The 19,462-nt window shown below is 45.8% G+C and overlaps 1 protein-coding gene across 1 annotated transcript in view; it reads left to right on the forward strand.

The window, feature by feature from the left end:
• plxnb1a (plexin b1a) overlaps positions 1-19,462 on the forward strand; it is a 119,485-nt gene that overhangs the window by 61,734 nt on the left and 38,289 nt on the right. Inside the window, exons 6-13 of the mRNA XM_061736800.1 lie at positions 4,908-5,036; positions 8,448-8,548; positions 8,626-8,758; positions 8,859-9,015; positions 10,234-10,342; positions 10,976-11,114; positions 17,163-17,261; positions 18,430-18,552. Of these exons, the coding sequence (XP_061592784.1) occupies positions 4,908-5,036; positions 8,448-8,548; positions 8,626-8,758; positions 8,859-9,015; positions 10,234-10,342; positions 10,976-11,114; positions 17,163-17,261; positions 18,430-18,552 (990 nt within the window). The remainder of the gene's footprint in view (positions 1-4,907; positions 5,037-8,447; positions 8,549-8,625; positions 8,759-8,858; positions 9,016-10,233; positions 10,343-10,975; positions 11,115-17,162; positions 17,262-18,429; positions 18,553-19,462) is intronic.

Below are 19,462 nucleotides of genomic sequence, written 5' to 3' on the forward strand. Positions count from 1 at the left end.
AAAACGGTACTAGTTTCTTCTGAGCGGAGGAAGATTTTGGTCCGCGGGTCGAGGCGCGGTCGGCACGATATATTGTTACACCCCTACTACATACCTACCCACCCTCTCCACCTATCTATCTATCTATCTATTCATCTATCCATCTATCCATCTATCCATCTATCCACCCATCTATCCATCCATCCATCCATCCCAGCGCTGCGTGCCAGACTGTGAATCACGTCCCATTAAAGCAAACACACCTGACACCACACGGAGGGTTTAGTCCGAGCCTTTTCCTCCACACGTCTGCATCCCAACGGGCTCCGAGTCCCTGCTGGAAGATTCCCAGCATTCACTGCTCCGGCATTCCAGCATGATCCCACGCCTCATGCGTTTGCTTTTACTGCGGCGGACCTCAAATGTGATTGTTGGAGACTTTCCTGACTTACAGATTAAAAGCAGACCGAGAAGTTCAGGCAAACGGTTTCGCCTTCTACATACGTTGTAAAAATGGGAAGTATGTAGTGGTGTTGGTTACACGGAGGGATCAAGATAAGGTGATCGTAGGCGAGTTCCTCTCCATTAGTCTGTTTTTATTGGGCGGAGGCGGGAGGAGAGCGATCCAGCAGGCCAGACGTCGTGCTTTTAATCAGAGCTGCATGTGGATGTCTGAGAAGAGTTCTTGGAGGGGGATTATTACACCGCGGCAGGATCGATTCCTCCAGATACAGACCTCGGTATCAGTAAATGTGTGTGTGTGTCCGAACAGGCTCCTGGTGGATCTGATCGTTCCTTATCACCCGTCTACATCCCTTTTTTAATTCTTTCCTCAGCCACCAGGTTTATGAACATCTGCACCTCAGAGTTGGATCATGAAACAGATGTTTGCGCTGTATAATAAAATTGTTGCGAGTCATTCTCGCGCTGACTCTCGCTTCCTGATTCAAACGTCTGACGGCCCCGCCCCCCGACCAATCGGTGGCGTGGAGGGTGGTGACGTCAGATATAGTGCCGGCTCAGCCCGGTTAGAACCTCGGCAGAAAAGATACAGAAAAAGTATCTGCTTGGCACGGCTCCACCCGCCTCGGCCCGTAGTGGAAAAGTGCAAGACGGGGGCGCGGCGGGTAGAAGCGAGCTGAGTAGGTACTAGTGGAAAAGGGCCATTAGTGGTCCCCTATTAGTCCCCCTAGTAGTCCCCTAGTGGTCCCTTATGGCGCTTTTCCACTAGTATCTACTCAGCTCGGCTCGTCACGCCTCGTACCGCTTTTTCTTTTTTTTTTTCCACAGCCAGGTGAGAAGTGAGCAGGTTGGGGTGAAGCTGCTGTGACGTACTCGATTGCGCAACCCCTTTGTTTGTGTCGGCGCTGATGAGAAATCAGCTGGAGCCGCGAGTGGCTGAGAAGAAAACAACCCGTCTACATCCCTTTTTTAATTCTCTCCTCAGCCACCAGGTTTATGAACATCTGCACCTCAGAGTTGGATCATGAAACAGACGTTTGCGCTCTATAATAAAATCGCCACCAGTCATTCTCGCGCTGACTCCTGCTTCCTGATTCAAACGTCTGACGGCCCCGCGCCCCAACCAATCAGTGGCGCGGAGGGTGGTGAGATATAGTGCCGGCTCAGCACGCTTAGAACCTCGGCAGAAAAGATACAGAAAAAGTATCTGCTTGGCACGGCTCCACCCGATCTTAGTGGTCCCCTAGGGCAGTGGTCCCCAACCTTTTCTGAACCGCGGACCGGTTTAATGTCTGACAATATTTTCACGGCCCAATCTAAAGGTGTAGTTGATAAAAACTAAATAAAATGACCGGCATTAAAAACTGTGGTATTTTCGCTGCGTCTGTCTGTATTTAAGTTAAATTTATATGAATGTAGAAAGACTAACTATTTTATTTTATTCCTTTATAAGTCTTACGGTGTGTTTGCAGTGTATTTACATCCAAGGAATAAAAACATTGTGAACCATCAGTTTGAGAGTCATCCATCGTCAGTCGGGGATTCTACAGAAATTATAAAAAAAAAAAAAAAAAAAAATTTCTCTGTGCGGCCCGGTACCAAATGACCCACGGCCCGGTACCGGGCCGCGGCCCGGGGGTTGGGGACCACTGCCCTAGGCCACTAAGCTCGAGGAAGCGCAGGTCCCGCTGGGTCCTTGGTAAACTTTTAAAAAAATGTTAAGAATTCATAGGAGCTAAAGTCCCGAAGAGACTTATAACTTATAAGGAGTTGTTTCCTTTCATCCGCTGACTGATTTAACGTGACCTTTGCTTGATCTTCGCTCTTTGAAACGAGCCTGACGGTTCCAGCTCCCCAGACTCATATTGAATCTAAACTAATAATAGAAAAACGGATCAAACATTGAACTTTTACCAGCAGGAACTCTTGATGAATACGAGCATTTACCAAAACGAGGAAGTATTACTTTGATGACTCAGGGACTAAACTGGTTTGCAGAACTGATCATTGATCACACTTTGTGATGCGCTGAGGGTCATAAATCTTGTGTTTTTGTGTGAAAATGTAATAAAATATGATCTTGGAAGGTTTAGAGACAATTATACAACTGCAGAACCACTTTTATCTTTTATATTTATGTATTTATAAAAGCCAAAAAGAAACAAACACGTTGTCGAGCAAAACCATGTGTATCTGCCTGTTTTAGATGTTTCCACTGGATCATCAGCTGGTCCAATAACGGCCCGTTGAGTTGGTCCAGATGTGCTGGAGAAACATCTGAAACATGTGGAGGCTAGGTTACTGAAGGCCACCACCGGGCCAGACCCACATCTTTAGGTCTCACTGATCAGATCTAGAAGTTATTGATCAAAGGGGTACTTAGTATTGCCCCATGATGGTTCGTCTGGCTGCTTCACTTTTGGTAAATAAACAAGAAGAAGTTTCAGAGACCAACCTCTGCACGATTCTTTGTAGAAGTGGGTCGGTTTTCCTCCAAAAAATAAAAAAAGGACATTTTTGTTAAGTTGTGCTCATTTCATTTACTTTTGAGACATTAAAAACACTTTTTGAGGAAACTTCAAGAAGGAATTCTCTCACAAACTTGACTTAGTTCCTGATGTAATTAGGGGTATCAAATTAGCGCATTTAGCGTGTTATGTTTTTTTAATCACTTGATCTATTTTTTAATCTCTAATTTGCCTTTACTTTGAAATCTGTGTTTGTGCTTGAGTTGTTAGGGGTGAAAAACATGTTATATATCAATATTTTGAACTGCCACAATAATGTAATGAATTTAAAGAAACACCTCAGGTTGAGGGCTTTTCCCTGCAATTTATAGGTGAGATTAAAAAAGAGATTAATTAGATTAATTACAGATCTTAATAAATTAATCTCTAAATATTTTTATCTAAAGCCACTTTTTTTTGTTATATATCAATGTTTTGATCTGCGACAATAATGGAATGAATTTAAGGGAAAACACCTGAAGTTGAGGGCTTTTCTTAGCAATTTTTAAGTGCGATTAAGAAAAAGATTAGATTAATTAATTGGAGATCTTAATTAATGTCAATTTTTTTTATCTAAAGCCACTTTTCTGTTGTTATATATCAATGTTTTGATCTGCCACAATAATGTAAGGAATTCAAAGGAAAACACCTCAAGTTGAGGGATTTTCTCAGCAATTTTTAGGCACGATTAAAAAAGAGATTAATTAGATTATAAATTACAGATCTTGATTAATTAATCAAAATGTTTTCATCCAAAGCCACTTTTTTGTTTTTACACAATACAGACCAAAAGTTTAGACACACCTTCTCATTCAAGCAAATGGGGAAGTGTGTCCAAACTTTTGGTCTGTACTGTATATCAATCTTTTGATCTTCGACAATAATGTAATGAATTTAAGGGAAAAAACCTGAAGTTGAGGGCTTTTCTCTGCAATTTTTTAGGTGAGATTAAAAAAGAGATTTATTAGATTTATTTATTACAGATTAATTAATTAATCTCTAAATATTTTACCTAAAGCCACTTTTTAGTTGTTATATATCAATGTTTTGATCTGCCACAATAATCTTATGAATTTAAAGAAAAACAACTGAAGTTGAGGACTTTTCTCAGCAATTTTTAGGTGAGATTTAAAAAGAGATTAATTAGATTAATTACAGATATTAATTAATTAATCTCAATTTTTTATCTAAAGCCACTTTTTTGTTATATATGAATCTTTTGATCTGCCAGAATAATTTAATGAATTTAAAGGAAAACACCTTAATTTAAGGGTTTTTCTCAGCAATTTTTAGGTGAGATTAAAAAAGAGATTAATTAGATTATTAAATACAGATCTTAAATAATAACATTTTTTTTACCAAAAACCCCTTTTTTTATATTTTGATCTGCCTCAATAATGTCATGAATTTAAGAGAAAACACCTCAAGTTGAGGGCTTTTCTCAGCAATTTTCAATTGCTGAGAAAAGCAGTTCAATTTTTAGGCACGATTTATAAAAAAAAAAAAAAAAAAGAGAGATTAATTAGATTAATTACAGATCTTAATTAGTTTATCTCTCAATTATTTTAATCGCTTGACAGCACTAGATGTTATGATGTTGGACCCGGAATAAAGGACTTTAACTAGAACCGCCGTGCTCTTCTGTTGTGTTATGAATGAAGCTGCCGACCCGTTAATGTGCTGAGAGCAGCTCTTAGACCAGCCACGCCCCCCCCACCCCCCCCACCCCCCGCGCCGGCGGCGGCGCTGAAGTCATTAACACCGGTAACACGAGACGCTGCAGCCAGAGGTGTCTTCCTGGCTGCCGGTAATCTCATTCCCCACCACTCCTGCTGCCGCCCTGATCCGATTTGGGAATCTGAGCTTTTCCAGCTCCGGTCCTGCGGTTGTGTGAGGTGTAGGTACACGCCCCCTGGTGTCAGCCCCCCCTGACTCTCTCCCACCTGTCCTTCGTTGCAGGTGTACCTGGGCCGGGACGGCGCCGTGGAGGTGTACGACCACCTGACCGTTCACCCTGACTCCCCCATCAGCAGCGACCTGCTGCTGGACCCACGTGGATCCCACATCTACATCATGACCAGAACCGCCGTAAGTCCACCGGGGCGCCCACGGGCCTAGAAACAGGCCCCGCCCCCTCCCCGTTCAGTCTGAAGTCCACCTTTACTACCTTCACCTCATTTACCTGAGCTGAGATGGAGCCTCACGTCATCTTTGATGTTTTAGTATTTAAATCAGATTAATGTTCTTACTAGCGCCGGATCTACTTTAAAGCTGCGACATGTTCTCACGAGTAAGTTTGAAAACACTGAACAGCTGATTAGTCAACTAAAACCAGGAGAGACGACTTGTCAGGTGGGGAGACTTAGAGACTCGTTGACGACAGAGACTCAGGACTCATTGCCGACGGAGACTCGGGACTCGTTGCCAAGAGAGACTGTGGGACTCGTTGCTGACAGAGACTCGGGACTCGTTGACGACGGAGACTCGGGACTCGTTGACGACGGAGACTCGGGACTCGTTGACGACGGAGACTCGGGAATCGTTGACGACGGAGACTGTGGGACTCGTTGCCGACGGAGACTCGGGACTCTTTGACGACGGAGACTCGGGAATCGTTGCCGACAGAAACTCGGGACGCGTTGGCGACGGACACTCAGGACTCGTTGGCGACGGCGACTCGGGACTTGTTGACAACAGAGACTCTGGACTCGTTGCCGATTGGAGACTTTGAGACTTGTTGGCGACGGAATCTTTAGGCCATGTTGCCGACGGACACTTGAGACTCGCAGCCGAAGGAGACTTTGCACTCGCAGCCGAAGGAGACTTGGCACTCGTTGCCGACAGAGACTTTGGGACTCGTTGCCGACAGAGATGTCGGGACTTGTTGCCAACAGAGACTCGGGACTAGTTGCTCACAGAAAATTGGGACTCGCGGTCTTCAGAGACTTTGAGACTCGTTGCTGACGAAGACTCGGGAATCGTTGACGACAGAGACTGTGGGACTCGTTGACGACGGAGACTCAGGACTTGTTGCTGACAGAGACTCTGGCCTCGTTGCCGATGGGAGACTCAGGACTCGTGGCCGATGGGAGACTTTGAGACTTGTTGGCGACAGAGTCTTTAGGTCATGTTGCCGACAGAAACCTGGGACTTGTTGCCGACGGAGACTTGAGACTCGTTGATGGTGGAGACTTCGCACTCGTTGCCGACAGAGATTTCGGGACCCGCTGGCGACAGAGACTTTGGGACTCATTGCCAACAGAGACTCGGGACTCGTTACCGACGGAGACCTCGGGACTCGTTGCCAACAGAGACTTAGACTCGTTGCCGACAGAGACTTGGGACTAGTTGCCGACAGAGACTTGCAATCATTGCCGTCAGAAACGTCGGGCCTGGTTGCCGACGGAGACCTCGGGACTCGTTGCCAACAGAGACTTGGGACTCGTTGCCGACAGAGACTTGCAATCATTGCCGTCAGAAACGTCGGGCCTGGTTGCCGACGGAGACCTCGGGACTCGTTGCCAACAGAGACTTGGGACTCGTTGCCGACAGAGACTTGCAATCATTGCCGTCAGAAACGTCGGGCCTGGTTGCCGACGGAGACCTCGGGACTTGTTGCCAACAGAGACTCGGGACTCGTTACCGACGGAGACCTCGGGACTCGTTGCCAACAGAGACTTGGGACTCGTTGCCGACAGAGACTTGCAATCATTGCCGTCAGAAACGTCGGGCCTGGTTGCCGACGGAGACCTCGGGACTCGTTGCCAACAGAGACTTGGGACTCGTTGCCGACAGAGACTTGCAATCATTGCCGTCAGAAACGTCGGGCCTGGTTGCCGACGGAGACCTCGGGACTTGTTGCCAACAGAGACTCGGGACTAGTTGCTCACAGAAAATTGGGACTCGCGGTCTTCAGAGACTTTGAGACTCGTTGCTGACGAAGACTCGGGAATCGTTGACGACAGAGACTTGGGACTAGTTGCCGACAGAGACTTGCAATCATTGCCGTCAGAAACGTCGGGCCTGGTTGCCGACGGAGACCTCGGGACTCGTTGCCAACAGAGACTTGGGATTAGTTGCTGACAGAAAGTTGGGACTCGCGGTCGTCAGAGACTTCGGGACTCGTTGCCGACGGAGACTTCGAGACTCGTTGCCGACAGAGACTTAGACTTGTTGCCGACAGAGACTTGGGACTAGTTGCCGACAGAGACTTGCAATCATTGCCGTCAGAAACGTCGGGCCTGGTTATAGACGGAGACTTGTTGCTGGTCCTTGGAACACTTCCACATTCAAACGACTATTTATTGTCATGGATACCAATCACAGCAAACATTGAAAAGTGTCAGAATTCCCAGCAGAGCATCATCCATCCTATTAAAGTTTAAACGGATAAAAGCTTCTAAAAACGTGTTAAACTGGACAGAAGGGTAAAGTAAAACACCAATCAGAGCCGGAGGCCTCAGGTTTCTCCAGTTCAGCCTTGGATCTCCTGCCCAGATGGTTTCACAACCATTCAGCCGGTGAGTCATGTGACCAGATCCAGGTAATGGACTGACACCCTCGGGAGCGGCGGGGTGGGGGGGTGGAGGGGGGAGTTACAGTTGTGTCCTGACAGGTTCCTCTGCGTCAGCAGTAATCTGCCTCCAGCATGTGGGAAACACGCAGCGCTCCGCCTCGGGATCGTTGGCAGGATCGTTGGTGTCGCTGCCGGCGTTCCTTCCAGTCTGTTTAGTAACAGAAACTCCCCCAACACGCCCTCCGCTGGCCGGTCAGGGAACTGTAGCTGCTCCTACTGCTGGGGGGGTTGGAGTCATCTTCATGCGCTGCTCGGGATGATTGTTGATACTAAATCTCACTTAGACTTTATTTACTGTCATTTATGGGAATAATCATTCCTATGATATAAACATAGGGATAGTGGAGCAAACTCCCAGAATGGGAGGGGCTGCTAAACTCTCATGAAAATATTTTTATGTAAAGCACTTTGAAATGTTTTGTACATGAAATCTGCCTTGCCTTGCCCAGCTTTGTTTTGCCTTTCCTTGCCTTTCCACGCCTTGTCTTGCCTTGCCTTTCTTTTCCTCACATTGCTCTGTCTTGCCTTGCCTTTCCTCACCCTGCCTTGCCTACCCCTGCCTCGCCTTGCCCTGCCTTGCCTTTCCTCGCCTTGCACTGCCTTGACCTTCCTTGCCCTTCCTTTCCTTTTCTCGCCTTACCTTTCCTTGCCTTGCCTTCCCTTTCCTTGCCTTTCCTCGACTTGCCTTTCCTTTCCTTGCCTAGCCTTGCCTTTCCTTGCCTTTCCTTGCCTTGCTCTGCCTCACCTCGCCTTGCCTTTCCCTGCCCTCCAGCAACTTCTGCATCCACATCAACAGCGTGAGCTTTGCAGGACAACCGTCCTGGTGCTGGACTGAGTTCATCAGTGCAGCGTTTGTCACATCAGCCTCAGATTGTAGCCTCGTGACCTCTGATTGACCTCTGACCTCTGATCCCCGTCTTCAGGTAGAGAAGCGCCCGGTGGCGGAGTGTGGCGACCACTCCGACTGCCAGTCCTGCCTGTCTGCCAGGGACCCGTACTGCGGCTGGTGTGTCCTGGAGGGACGGTGAGTCTCCGTCTCCACACTTCCCCCCCGACCGCCACCCCGCCCCTCCGACTGTAACGTTTCCGTGCTGATTCCAGGTGCGGCCAGCAGTGGGAGTGCCAGCGGGGGGCGGCGCAGGGCCAGTGGCTGTGGAGCTTCAACCGGACGCAGCAGTGCCTCGCCGTGCAGCACCTCAGCCGCTACAACATCAGCCGCGGCCAGAAGACCGACGTAATGTGGTTTTCAGCTCTCACGAGCCACGCCCCCTTTAGGGGGCAGAGCCGGTTCTCTGAGTCGATTCCTCCTCCGTGACGCGTCTTCTCCCCTCCAGATCGCGGTGTCGGTGGAAGGCCTCCCCGGCCTCGGGGGAGGGGAGGCGTACTCCTGCTTCTTCCAGGACACGGAGACCCCTGCCTTGCTCACCACCAGCGGCGTGATTTGCTCCACCCCAGACGCCAGCAGTCTGCCGCCCATTGGCGTCGGAGATGGTGAGTGGGCGGTCCTTACCGGTACCAGATTCCTCTGACAAAACCCCCTCAAGGAGGTCCAGCTGCACGACCGTTGCTGGTTCTAGCGGCAGAGACAACAGGCAGATATCTGGATAAACGGTATCTGAGCCAGACATGTAGCTGCATATCGAGACCATATTATTACACTTCTGCCCCCGTGCTTCACAGTAGGCTTTTTCTTTCTTAAGGTTTTTGTAGGACTATTCGACCTTTATTTATTTATTTAAATTTTTAAATTTTCTAGAAAACAAACAAAGCAAACAAACAAAACAGTACAAAATCAATCTTTGTGACAGTGTATGTGGGTTTGTATGAGTATGCTGGTTTTCTAGAATGACCAAACGACAGCAGCCAAAAAAAAAGAGAAAAGAAATGAATACATTTAAAAATATGATAGTTAATTAATAACTAATAAATAAAGTAAAAGAAAGCAATCAATCAATTAAATAAGTAATGTAAAGTATAGTCCAGGGGTAGGCAACCCTGGTCCTCGAGTGCCACTGTCCTGCATGTTTTAGATTTTTCCCGGCTTCGACACACCCGATTTTAATTAACGGTGCTCATTAGCTTGTCATCAAGGTCTGGATAGTTCTGTTGATGACACAGCTCCTTGTATCACGGTGTGCTGAAGCAGGGTAACATCTAAGACATGCAGGACAGTGGCACTCGAGGACCAGGGTTGCCTACCCCTGGTATAGTCGATGAAAATGAAGACACATTTTAGCAGAGTTTTTATTTTGTAATCGACATTTTAGTCTGGTTTCTATTCGTCGACGATATTGCATAATATATTTAATTATCGTTATCGTCACATGACCATTATTTTCGTTGATTCTCGTCTTGTTTTCCTCAGGTGGTAAAGGTTCTTTGACGATGATATTTAGTCATAATTCTTGTTGACGAAAGCAACTTTAGTGCTGACGTCCTTCCCCTGTGGCGTTGTGTAAATTCCCACCCGAGCTCCCAGGACTTCTGCTCCTCCAGAGGTGCTGACACCAGCTGACGGATCAATTAATCAATATCATCAGCAGGCGGCTGCTACTTCATGCGCTCCCTCGCCATTCTGACCTCACGTGTTAATGAAATAATTACGTCTGACATGTGAGCCGGAGTTGTGAGCTCTCTTTTTGTTGTTGTTGTTGTTGAGGACCAGATGTTGTGCAGATGTTCTGATGGAACTCCTTCTCTCTGCAACAGAGTTCGTGATGGTGACGTTGTCGCTGCGCTTCGTCAACGTGACCGTGGCGGAGACGGAGTTCACCTTCTACAACTGCAGCCTGGTCCAGGAGCTCTCTGGACGCCGGCCGTGAGTGCACACACGCACACGCACACGCACACACGCACACACGCACACGCACACGCACACGCACACGCACACGCACACGCACACGCACACGCACACAGCAGGCTGCTAATGACCCTCACTGTGCAGTTCACCTGCTTGTGTCGCTGGTTTCTGCATCATACCTGTCAAGTCTTCCGTTTTAGCTGTTTTTTAAGAGTTTGCCTCAGAAAAAAATGAAGCTAACAGAGATGCTATGCTATAATGCTCTGGGGGAAACCCCAATTATGGCACAGAAAAAATATTGATATATATCGAGTATCGCCATTCAGCTAGAAAATATCGAGATATGACTTTTGGTCCATATCGCCCAGCCCTAATACATAGGAATGTCTACAGCATTTCAGTGTCAACTAAGGTCGGCCTGTCAGATTCTGAGAACATAATTGTAGTTTGTAAGTGGTTGACAGGTAGTTATTTTAGATGTCTTGTAAATCTTAAAATGTAAAACTGGAGCTTGGTTGGGCTGGTGGGACAGTGGCGGAAGATTTCCCTTATTTTTAAAGGTATGTTTCTGCGTGAGCGGTGCAGATGGAGGGAAAAGGCCCACATGTTGCAGAGTGTTCTGGTTCTGATCCGTTCTGTTCCCCCGGCCAGGTGCCAGGGGTGTGTCAGCAGCCGCTGGGGCTGCAACTGGTGCCTCCATCAACACGTCTGCACACATGAACGCTCCTGCAGCCGCGGAGTCACCGTCTACAACCAGCACGTGAGTCACCGCCGCGACTGGGGCTCTATCGCCGCCACCGCCTTTATTTGATCAGCGCAGGGATCCAGAAGGATTCGCAGTCGTTCTGGTGTCGAGCTCTGTTTTCCTGATCTGTGACGGATTCGTCCCAGACGCCGTTCGATCTCCGCGCTGCCAGTTTTTTATGGATGAATAAATTCCCAGAACAAAGTCCTGCTGCCAAGACTGTCACCGTCACCGGTGTGCCGGCTTGTGGGGGGCGTCTCCCTAAACGTGTTTCCCGGTCTTAATGAACGGCGCTGATGCCAATCAGAGCCCCGTGAACAAACGCAGACGTCTGTTTTATTAATCGTGGCTGTATTCATGAGATGACAGCAGATGGTTGATTGTTTATCCACGCTGCTGTCTCCGCCCACATTCATGGTTCTGAGATTCTGGGTTTCTGGTGGGATGTGTAAAGTAAACAGCTGACGTCTGTCGGATGTCGTTCCCAGTAAATCGGGCTTTCACTCGGGACCGTTTTGATATCCATCAGCGGACCTGTCAGAACCGTAGACTGTACAAGAAGAACTGGACAAGCTCCCTGTGACGTCATCCATAGATTTTTTTTTCCCAGCGGGCTGCGTGGCGCCGTGTTGCAAATCAGCTGAACGCTCAGGTCTGGGAAGCTGTCTCGGAACACGCCCACTTCAGTTTAGCTCTCTGCAAATTAGCTGTTTTAGCTTAGCTAATGCTAATTAGCGATATAACTAGCGTTCACTCTGATCAAATGGTGGAAGAGACCACACCCCAAAAAAGAAACTTAAAGATGCTGCTTTAGCAGCGGAGAGCACAGTTGGCTATCTGGCGGCCGGGTTAGTTAAACTCAAAGTAGCTAACTGTTCGACGTCATAGACTGTCACTCAAAAGGCCACGCCCCCATGATTATGAATACATCTGTTGCTTTATATTATTTTAAATTATGTGGTACAAAAAAATGTTACAACAGCGTCAACTGGGATGCTACGTCAGTCTCGGTGGTGCAGTACGCCGCTAATGTAGAAGCTAAACACTGTCCCGTCAACTGGGATGCAACGTCATTACGTCATTCCCAGTGGTGGAGTAATGTAATGCTAATGTAGAAGCTAAATGCTGCTAACATTAGCACTGACGAACGAATACTGAGTGATTTTTTTACTGCTGTGATGAATTTATTATTATAAATGGCTCGTTGCGTCATGTACCAAGCGTGTACGCGACATTCGTCACCGTAATGGCAAAATACCCTGTTTTAGCTTGGTTTAACTAATGCTAATTAGCGGTTACGGGGATCTCCTCGTTTTTGTACCACGACATTATTGTCGTCCATCCAGAAGTAAAAGACCCGCCCCTTTTTACATCCTTCATGTTTGTACATAACGTAGTACAAAAAATTTATGGAACAATGTCAACTGGGATGCTACGTCATTCCCAGTGGTGGAGTAATGTAATGTAGAAGCTAAACGCTGCTAATGTAGGTGCTAAACAATGCTAATGTCAACGCTAAATGCTGCTAATGTAGAAGCTAAACGCTGCTAATGTCAAAGCTAAATGCCGCTAATGTAGAAGCTAAACGCTGCTAATGTAGAAGCTAAACACTGCTAATGTAGGTGCTAAACGCTGCTAATGTAGTACCTAAACATAGCTAATGTAGAAGATAAACGTCACTAATGTAGAACCTAAACGTCGCTAATGTAGAAGCTAAACGTCACTAATGTAGAAGCTAAACGTCACTAATGTAGAAGCTAAACGCTGCTAATGTCAAAGCTAAACGCTGCTAATGTAGAACCTAAACATCGCTAATGTAGAAGCTAAACGCTGCTGACTGCAGCCAGTCTGACGCAACAACATCAGAACTTTAGCACTTTCGAGCTAATACTGTGTGAATTCTTACTACTGTGATGAATTTCTTAAAATAAACAGCACGTTGTGTCATGCACCCGGCGTGTAGCGACATTCGTCACCTCAGATAATCAACCTTTAGCACGTTAGCCACGGGGACTAAAACAAAGACACCAGAGTTGGACTACTTGTCGTCCTGGTAACGGGGATCGTCCATCCAGAAACAGAAGACCCGCCCCTTTTTACATCTGTCATGTTTGTATTTGTTTTGTATCTTTTGTGTTTATATCATTTGTTCACCTCTTCAGTTATTTAAGTTCTTCTTCACGTGTTTTATCCTAATTTTGCTTTTCTTTTGTCTTCTTTTTTTTTCTCTCATTCCTTCACCCGTGTATTTGTTGCCCATCCATCATCAAGTTCACCCCCCCACCGCCGACCCCCCCAGCACCCACCACAACAACGACCACCCCATCACCTTCCACTGTCCCGGGTGCTCAAACACCAACACCAGCACCCACAGAGACCTCCGCCCCCCCCCCAGCAGCTGTCACCTCACCCCCCACCATCGCAACCCCCACCCCCACCACCGCCGGATCATTCACAGCCGCCGTCCTCGCTGCAGCCTCCCCCTCCACGGCCTCCCCCTCCGTGGGGACCCCCACCTGGACGTCCACCCGGGCCACCACCCGGGCCCCCACCACCACCACCACAGGCCTCACCACCCCAGATGGGTCCTTCTCTGATGGGGGGCCGACAGGGGGGGGTGGCGGCACCACAAGTGGCTCTTCAGAAGATGAAGAGGATCCCGACACCTCGACCGCCACAGGAGACCCCCCCCGCACGCCGTTACCCAGCAGCCCCAGCGGCCCCCTGGACTCCCTCCTCAGATCTCCGGCACCATCTGGTGACCCGACAGCCTCGTCCTCCCAGACGAGCCTAACGACCTCCAGCGAGGCGGCGACTCCTCCGATGGTCGTCTCCACCGGTGGAAACACAGAGGCCGTCGCTCCGGCCACTTCTGCAGAGGAAGTGTCATCTCCTGGGGAGGATGGGGACCCTGAAACCGGCGCAACTCCTCGCCATTTGTTCATCGTCACACAGTCTCCTGAAACGCTCTCCGACTCCGACTCTGCAGCCGACCTCCAGTCGGATTCCTCAGCCGAGTCTTACTCCCGGGTGAGTGCAGGGGCCACGTCCGGAGTCGCTTACATTTATGATACCGCTCAGTTTTCAGATGAGCTCCCATTTTAACGTGAGACTGCATTAACTGGGCTTTTAGCTCGGGTTCCTTCCAGATTCAGCTCTTTCCGATGCAGCAGGAGAGAAAATATGACCTGTAAGTGGAATTGGAGCTTCCATTCGGACTCATTTGTACTAAACGGGTTACTTCAGAACTTCTAGCCCTCTTCGACTCCTTCCACCTTTCTCTTAGAGTCCTAACCCAAACTGTTCACGAGAGTGTGGATTCATCAAATATATTAACGGGTAAAACCTGACACAATGGGATTGTTAACAGATCCAATCTTTTGTCCCTTCAACCGCCACGACTCCATTACGGTGATGGACCTGGTAGGATCTACTGAGTTAGCAAACTAGCATTCCAAACCTCTAGGTGGGGTTCACGCACCATCTTCGCCAACTGCAAATAAGCTCAAAGAAAAATACGACTAAGAAGACAAACAATGATGACTCGAACTCGGCTGAACATCATCTCCTTGAGGTTCCTTAAAAAAGTTCTCCCTGCGGGGTCGTCCACGTAAAACTAACCCATAGTCCGGCTAATGGACACCCACCAAATGTCGAGCTTTCTCATGCGCTGCTACTTCAGCAATGATGATCATGACATTTTTATCAATCATGTACGATTGATTGTTGATGCCTCAAAATCTCAGGTAGTCAACATTTTAATCAAAACTGAGATATTTCCACGCGATACTTTCAGTTGCCTACAATCTCTTTATTCACGACTGGTGGGATTGTGACGCTCTTATGTTTCAGGGATCCTTCGCTCAACCGTGAGGAGCCAGACCGCCCTCCTGTGATGTCACAGGTTTTCTGATAGGTGCTTTTGAAGCGTCTTCTTCGTTGCTAGCAGCAGTTAATCCAGCAGGGAAACGGGTGGAACGAGCCGTCCTGGAAGGAAGGAGGCTCGAACCATCCCTCCTCTGCTCGGTTAGCGCTAGTTAGCTGTTTTAGCCTGCTGTAGCTAATCTATGATGCTAATTGGCCTTTATTCAAAGTGTAGACAAGAAAGGGGTAGAGAGAGAGAATGGGGACGAGGGACTCGAACCTGTGACCGCTGCAGGACGACAGCCGCCTCAGTACATGGGCCACTTGCTTTAACAACTGTGCCACCCAGCGGCCCGATGCTAGCTAGTTTTACCTTGCATAGCTGGGAACTGCAATCGCTCGGGTACCTGCGAGTAGTGTTGTTGTTGTCAGCGTTTCAATTCTAGTTTCAGTCTAGTCTTTGGGTCAAGCTATCATTTTAGTTTTATTAGTTTTAGTCACATTCATTCTTCTTTTAGTCGTGTCAAGTTTCAGTCGACTAAAAGTCTGAGTATTTTAGTCAGAATTGTCCATTTTAGTCTCGTTTTAGTCAAAGATTATATTTAGCCAAACCCATTTTACAATTCAAACAAGGTTATCTTATTATTATTATTATATTATTGTTACCTTATAGACTCAAGAATACATTAATTCCAGATACAGAAGACTCTAATTTGAGTTAACAACATATTTATTTTTCCGTATTTCTCCCCATCTTTTTCTTTTTTCGACAACACATTGGGTTTTCTTTTCCACGTCTGGTACCTGACCGGCCAAGGTCCACGATCCCACGCAGCTCGACCAAGACTAGCGGTCCTGGTGATGGAACAACGCGCCTGAATTTCCTTCGGGATCAATAAAGTATCCGTTTCTCTATCTATCTGAATGCGATCGGCAATCCGTTATCCAGTGGTGACGTTTACCACCAAAGTATGTCACTTCACACCCCTTTCAATACTTAAATATGCACCAAATGATCAGTTTTGGGGCGTCTGAACGAGGTTCCAGAACATGAAGTTCGGCTCGGTCCAGACGAGGATCTCTTTATATTTATTATCGAGTTACCAACCGTCACGCCGAGGGTACAGAAGTGGAAAAAGGGAGTTGATTCTCTCACAGTCCTGATTACAAATGTCAGTTATTTTCCGTAAATCACATCGTCGGCGTATGGAGGTAAGATCCTCCAGGGTGTAACGGACTCGGTGCTGCGGTTTCCCCCAGAGATTCTCCCGTCCACAAATCCAGCGGCCACTGAAGCAAAATCAATGTCATCTCCACCGTGGAGACGCAGCGGACTGATTTAAGGCTTCAGCCCGGCGGCTTTTATTGACCCGTCCACTCTCTCCATCTCCTTTCTGTTCGCCTCATCTGCTGCTGCCGACCAACTCAGCGTTTCCTCCGGCGAGGGGAACTAACACCGCGTCTCCAACCGAGTTCCTGCCGGCTTTCAAATCCACTTTTCATATGTTTGTTCTCTGTTTGTCTGCTGTGTTTTTTTGCTTTTTATTCCTCACATTTTCACAACATAATAATCCCTCGTTCAAACGTAAAAGTTACCGGCATCTCCTGAAGGAGGCGCCACATCCAAGAGACGCCAGAGCAAAAAACACCCAGTGGATAAAACCGACCAAAGCTGTGTTCGGTCCGTTCCGTTTTAATTTGAAATCTCAGCTTTTATTGTGAAAAGAAAAAAGAACTAAATGTAAAAGATACGGAAGAGTATAAGGGCCATGCAGGAGAAAAAATATTTGAGAGGGGAAGATTGTTCTTTATTGTGCACTTCGAGAAAACAGTTGAAATGTGGAGAATAAAGTCGAAATGTCAAGAATAATGTTGAAATACAATTTTGAGAAAAAAGTCGAAATGTCGAGATTAATGTTGAAATACAATTTCGAGAAAAAAGTTGAAATGTCGAGATTAATGTTGAAATACAATTTCAAGAATAAAGTCAAAATTTCGCCTTTTTTCTCAACATTTCGACTTTTTTCTCGAAATTGTACTTCAACATTAATTTCGACTTTTTCCGCGACATTTCGACTTTTTTCTCGAAGTCCACAATGACAAAAAAGTTTCCCCCCTCTAAAATATTTTTATTTTTCTGCTGCTTGGCCCTAGTATTCTTCCATAAAAAGACGATTTAAAAAGTAGTGATTGTATGTGTCCTGTGTCCCCTCTAACGGTGAATGTTAGGACTGCCCGTGTGTGGACGAGGTCCGGGACTCGGCCCTGCTGCCCGTCGACGTGGAGAGGAAGATCACGCTAGTGGGACAACACCTCCACCTGTTCCAGGTCAGCCCAGCTCCCTTCTACTCCCTGGAGAATCATTCAGTCTTAGATTTATTTAGTTATTTATTACGGATGCCCGTTAGTCCTCACTGCAGTGAAGACTTTTCTTCCTGGGGTCCAACATTGCACACATAAAACAAGAAAATACAATCCTTACAATTAAAATGTAACTAAATATAAACAAAAATGATCTGAGATGTGAAGGAATTCAACCCTTAAATTGTTGAAACCAGCCAGAACCAAACAACAAAAAATATTCCATTTTACACTCAGAATTTGAGAATAAACCAACTAACTAAAACTGACTTCCTTGCTAAGTACTGCTTTTCTTAATTTATTTTTGAATCTAGCTTTATTGTTTATCAAGGTTAAATGTGGTGGAAGCTTATTCCAATATTGAATTGAATTGAATTTAAATTTTATTTCGTATATGAAACAGTAGTGAAAACAAAACAATAATAATAAATAAATGTAAATAAGAAAAAAAGACAAAAATATAAATAAAAACATGCATCCATCATAATTAACATGCTCGAAAAGGAGTAGGAAGAAGCAAAAACGTATTAAATCCTACCCCCTAAACTCTATTATAATCAAAATTTATTTAATTTCTATACAAAAAAAACTAAAGATATCTACATACAGGACTGTCTCAGAAAATTTAAATATTGTGATAAAGTTCTTTATTTTCTGTAATGCAATTAAAAAAACAAAAATGTCATACATTCTGGATTCATTACAAATCAACTGAAATATTGCAAGCCTTTTATTATTTTAATATTGCTGATTATGGTTTACAGTTTAAGATTAAGATTCCCAGAATATTCAATTTTTTTTAGATAGGATATTTGAGTTTTCAAATATTTTCCTCAGCAATATTAAAATAATAAAAGGCTTGCAATATCTAAGTTGATTTGTAATGAATCCAGAATGTATGACATTTTTGCATTACAGAAAATAAAGGACTTTATCACAATATTCTAATTTTCTGAGACAGTCCTGTGTGTATATATATACATATATAACACATACACACACATGTGTTATTACTCTATACTTATGTTACTGCTCTATACATTGTAGCCTCTTTAGTGCATTGGTTCCTGGTAAAGGATTGTCTAAAGTCCAAACAGATGATGTAACCATGACGATGAATGTCCGTCTCTTCCAGGACCAGGACCTGGACTACGAGTGTGTGCTGGACATCGAGGGCCGGTCGGTGGTGGTGGAGGCCTCGGTGGAGCCGGACGTCGGCCGGCCATCCGTCTTTCTTATCACCTGTCGGCCGTATAAGGTCAGAGACGTTCGCCCCCGAGCCCTGTAGATATTGATAAGCAGCTTTAATAGCCCCGTTAACGACGTCGAGGCGGGAAACCGGTGACCTTCTTTGAAAGGACGAGGCGTTCCGACTGCGTTGCGAGGAGAAGTCCTCAGGAACGCTGGTGCTTCATCCATGAAGGAATCTGGACTCTTATGTCACCAGCATGCAGGTAGTTGGATCTCTGGAGGTCTTTCCTCAGCATCTTCAGGGGGGTTCGGGTCTGGACTCATCACTTACCCCTTTTCCACCAAACCGGTTCCAGGCTGCATTGCAACAACTCAAAATCTTACCAGGAATATTTGTCTTATTTCTAGTTAAAATGTCTCATTTTTAGTCAAAAAATGGTGCTACTTTGGAACCAGTTCTTCTGGCCCGGAGCCAGTTGTTCTTCAGTGGAAACAGAAAGCTCGGTTCCAAACTCAGCACTGCACCAGAACCACACTGCAAAAATTCAAAATCTTAACAAGAATATTTGTCTCATTTCTATTAAAAATTATTTTTAGTAAAAAAATCTCATTACACTTATTGGCACATGTAAATCAAGATAACAAGTTTTAAAGGATGAAATTCTTTGTTGTTTTGTTTTCTTAAACTTCTCATGAAGTGTTGTTTTTTTTTTACATGTTCAAAAATAAAATAAATCAAATCATTACCAGAAAAATAACTTGTTATTTGAAAATTTTCACCTGTTTCAAGTAAATTCTCACTTAAAATAAGTAGAAAAATCTGCCAGTGGAACAAGATTTATCTTCTCATTCCAAGCAAAAAAATCTTGTTCCACTGGCAGATTTTTCTACTTATTTTAAGTGAAAATTTACTTGAAACAGGTGAAAATTGTTGTTTTTTTTTCCAGTGATGAGTCTTGTATGTGATTTTTGTAATG

This window comes from Cololabis saira, chromosome 12 (assembly GCF_033807715.1).
Source record: "Cololabis saira isolate AMF1-May2022 chromosome 12, fColSai1.1, whole genome shotgun sequence".
Classification (NCBI taxonomy): Eukaryota; Metazoa; Chordata; class Actinopteri; order Beloniformes; family Belonidae; genus Cololabis; species Cololabis saira.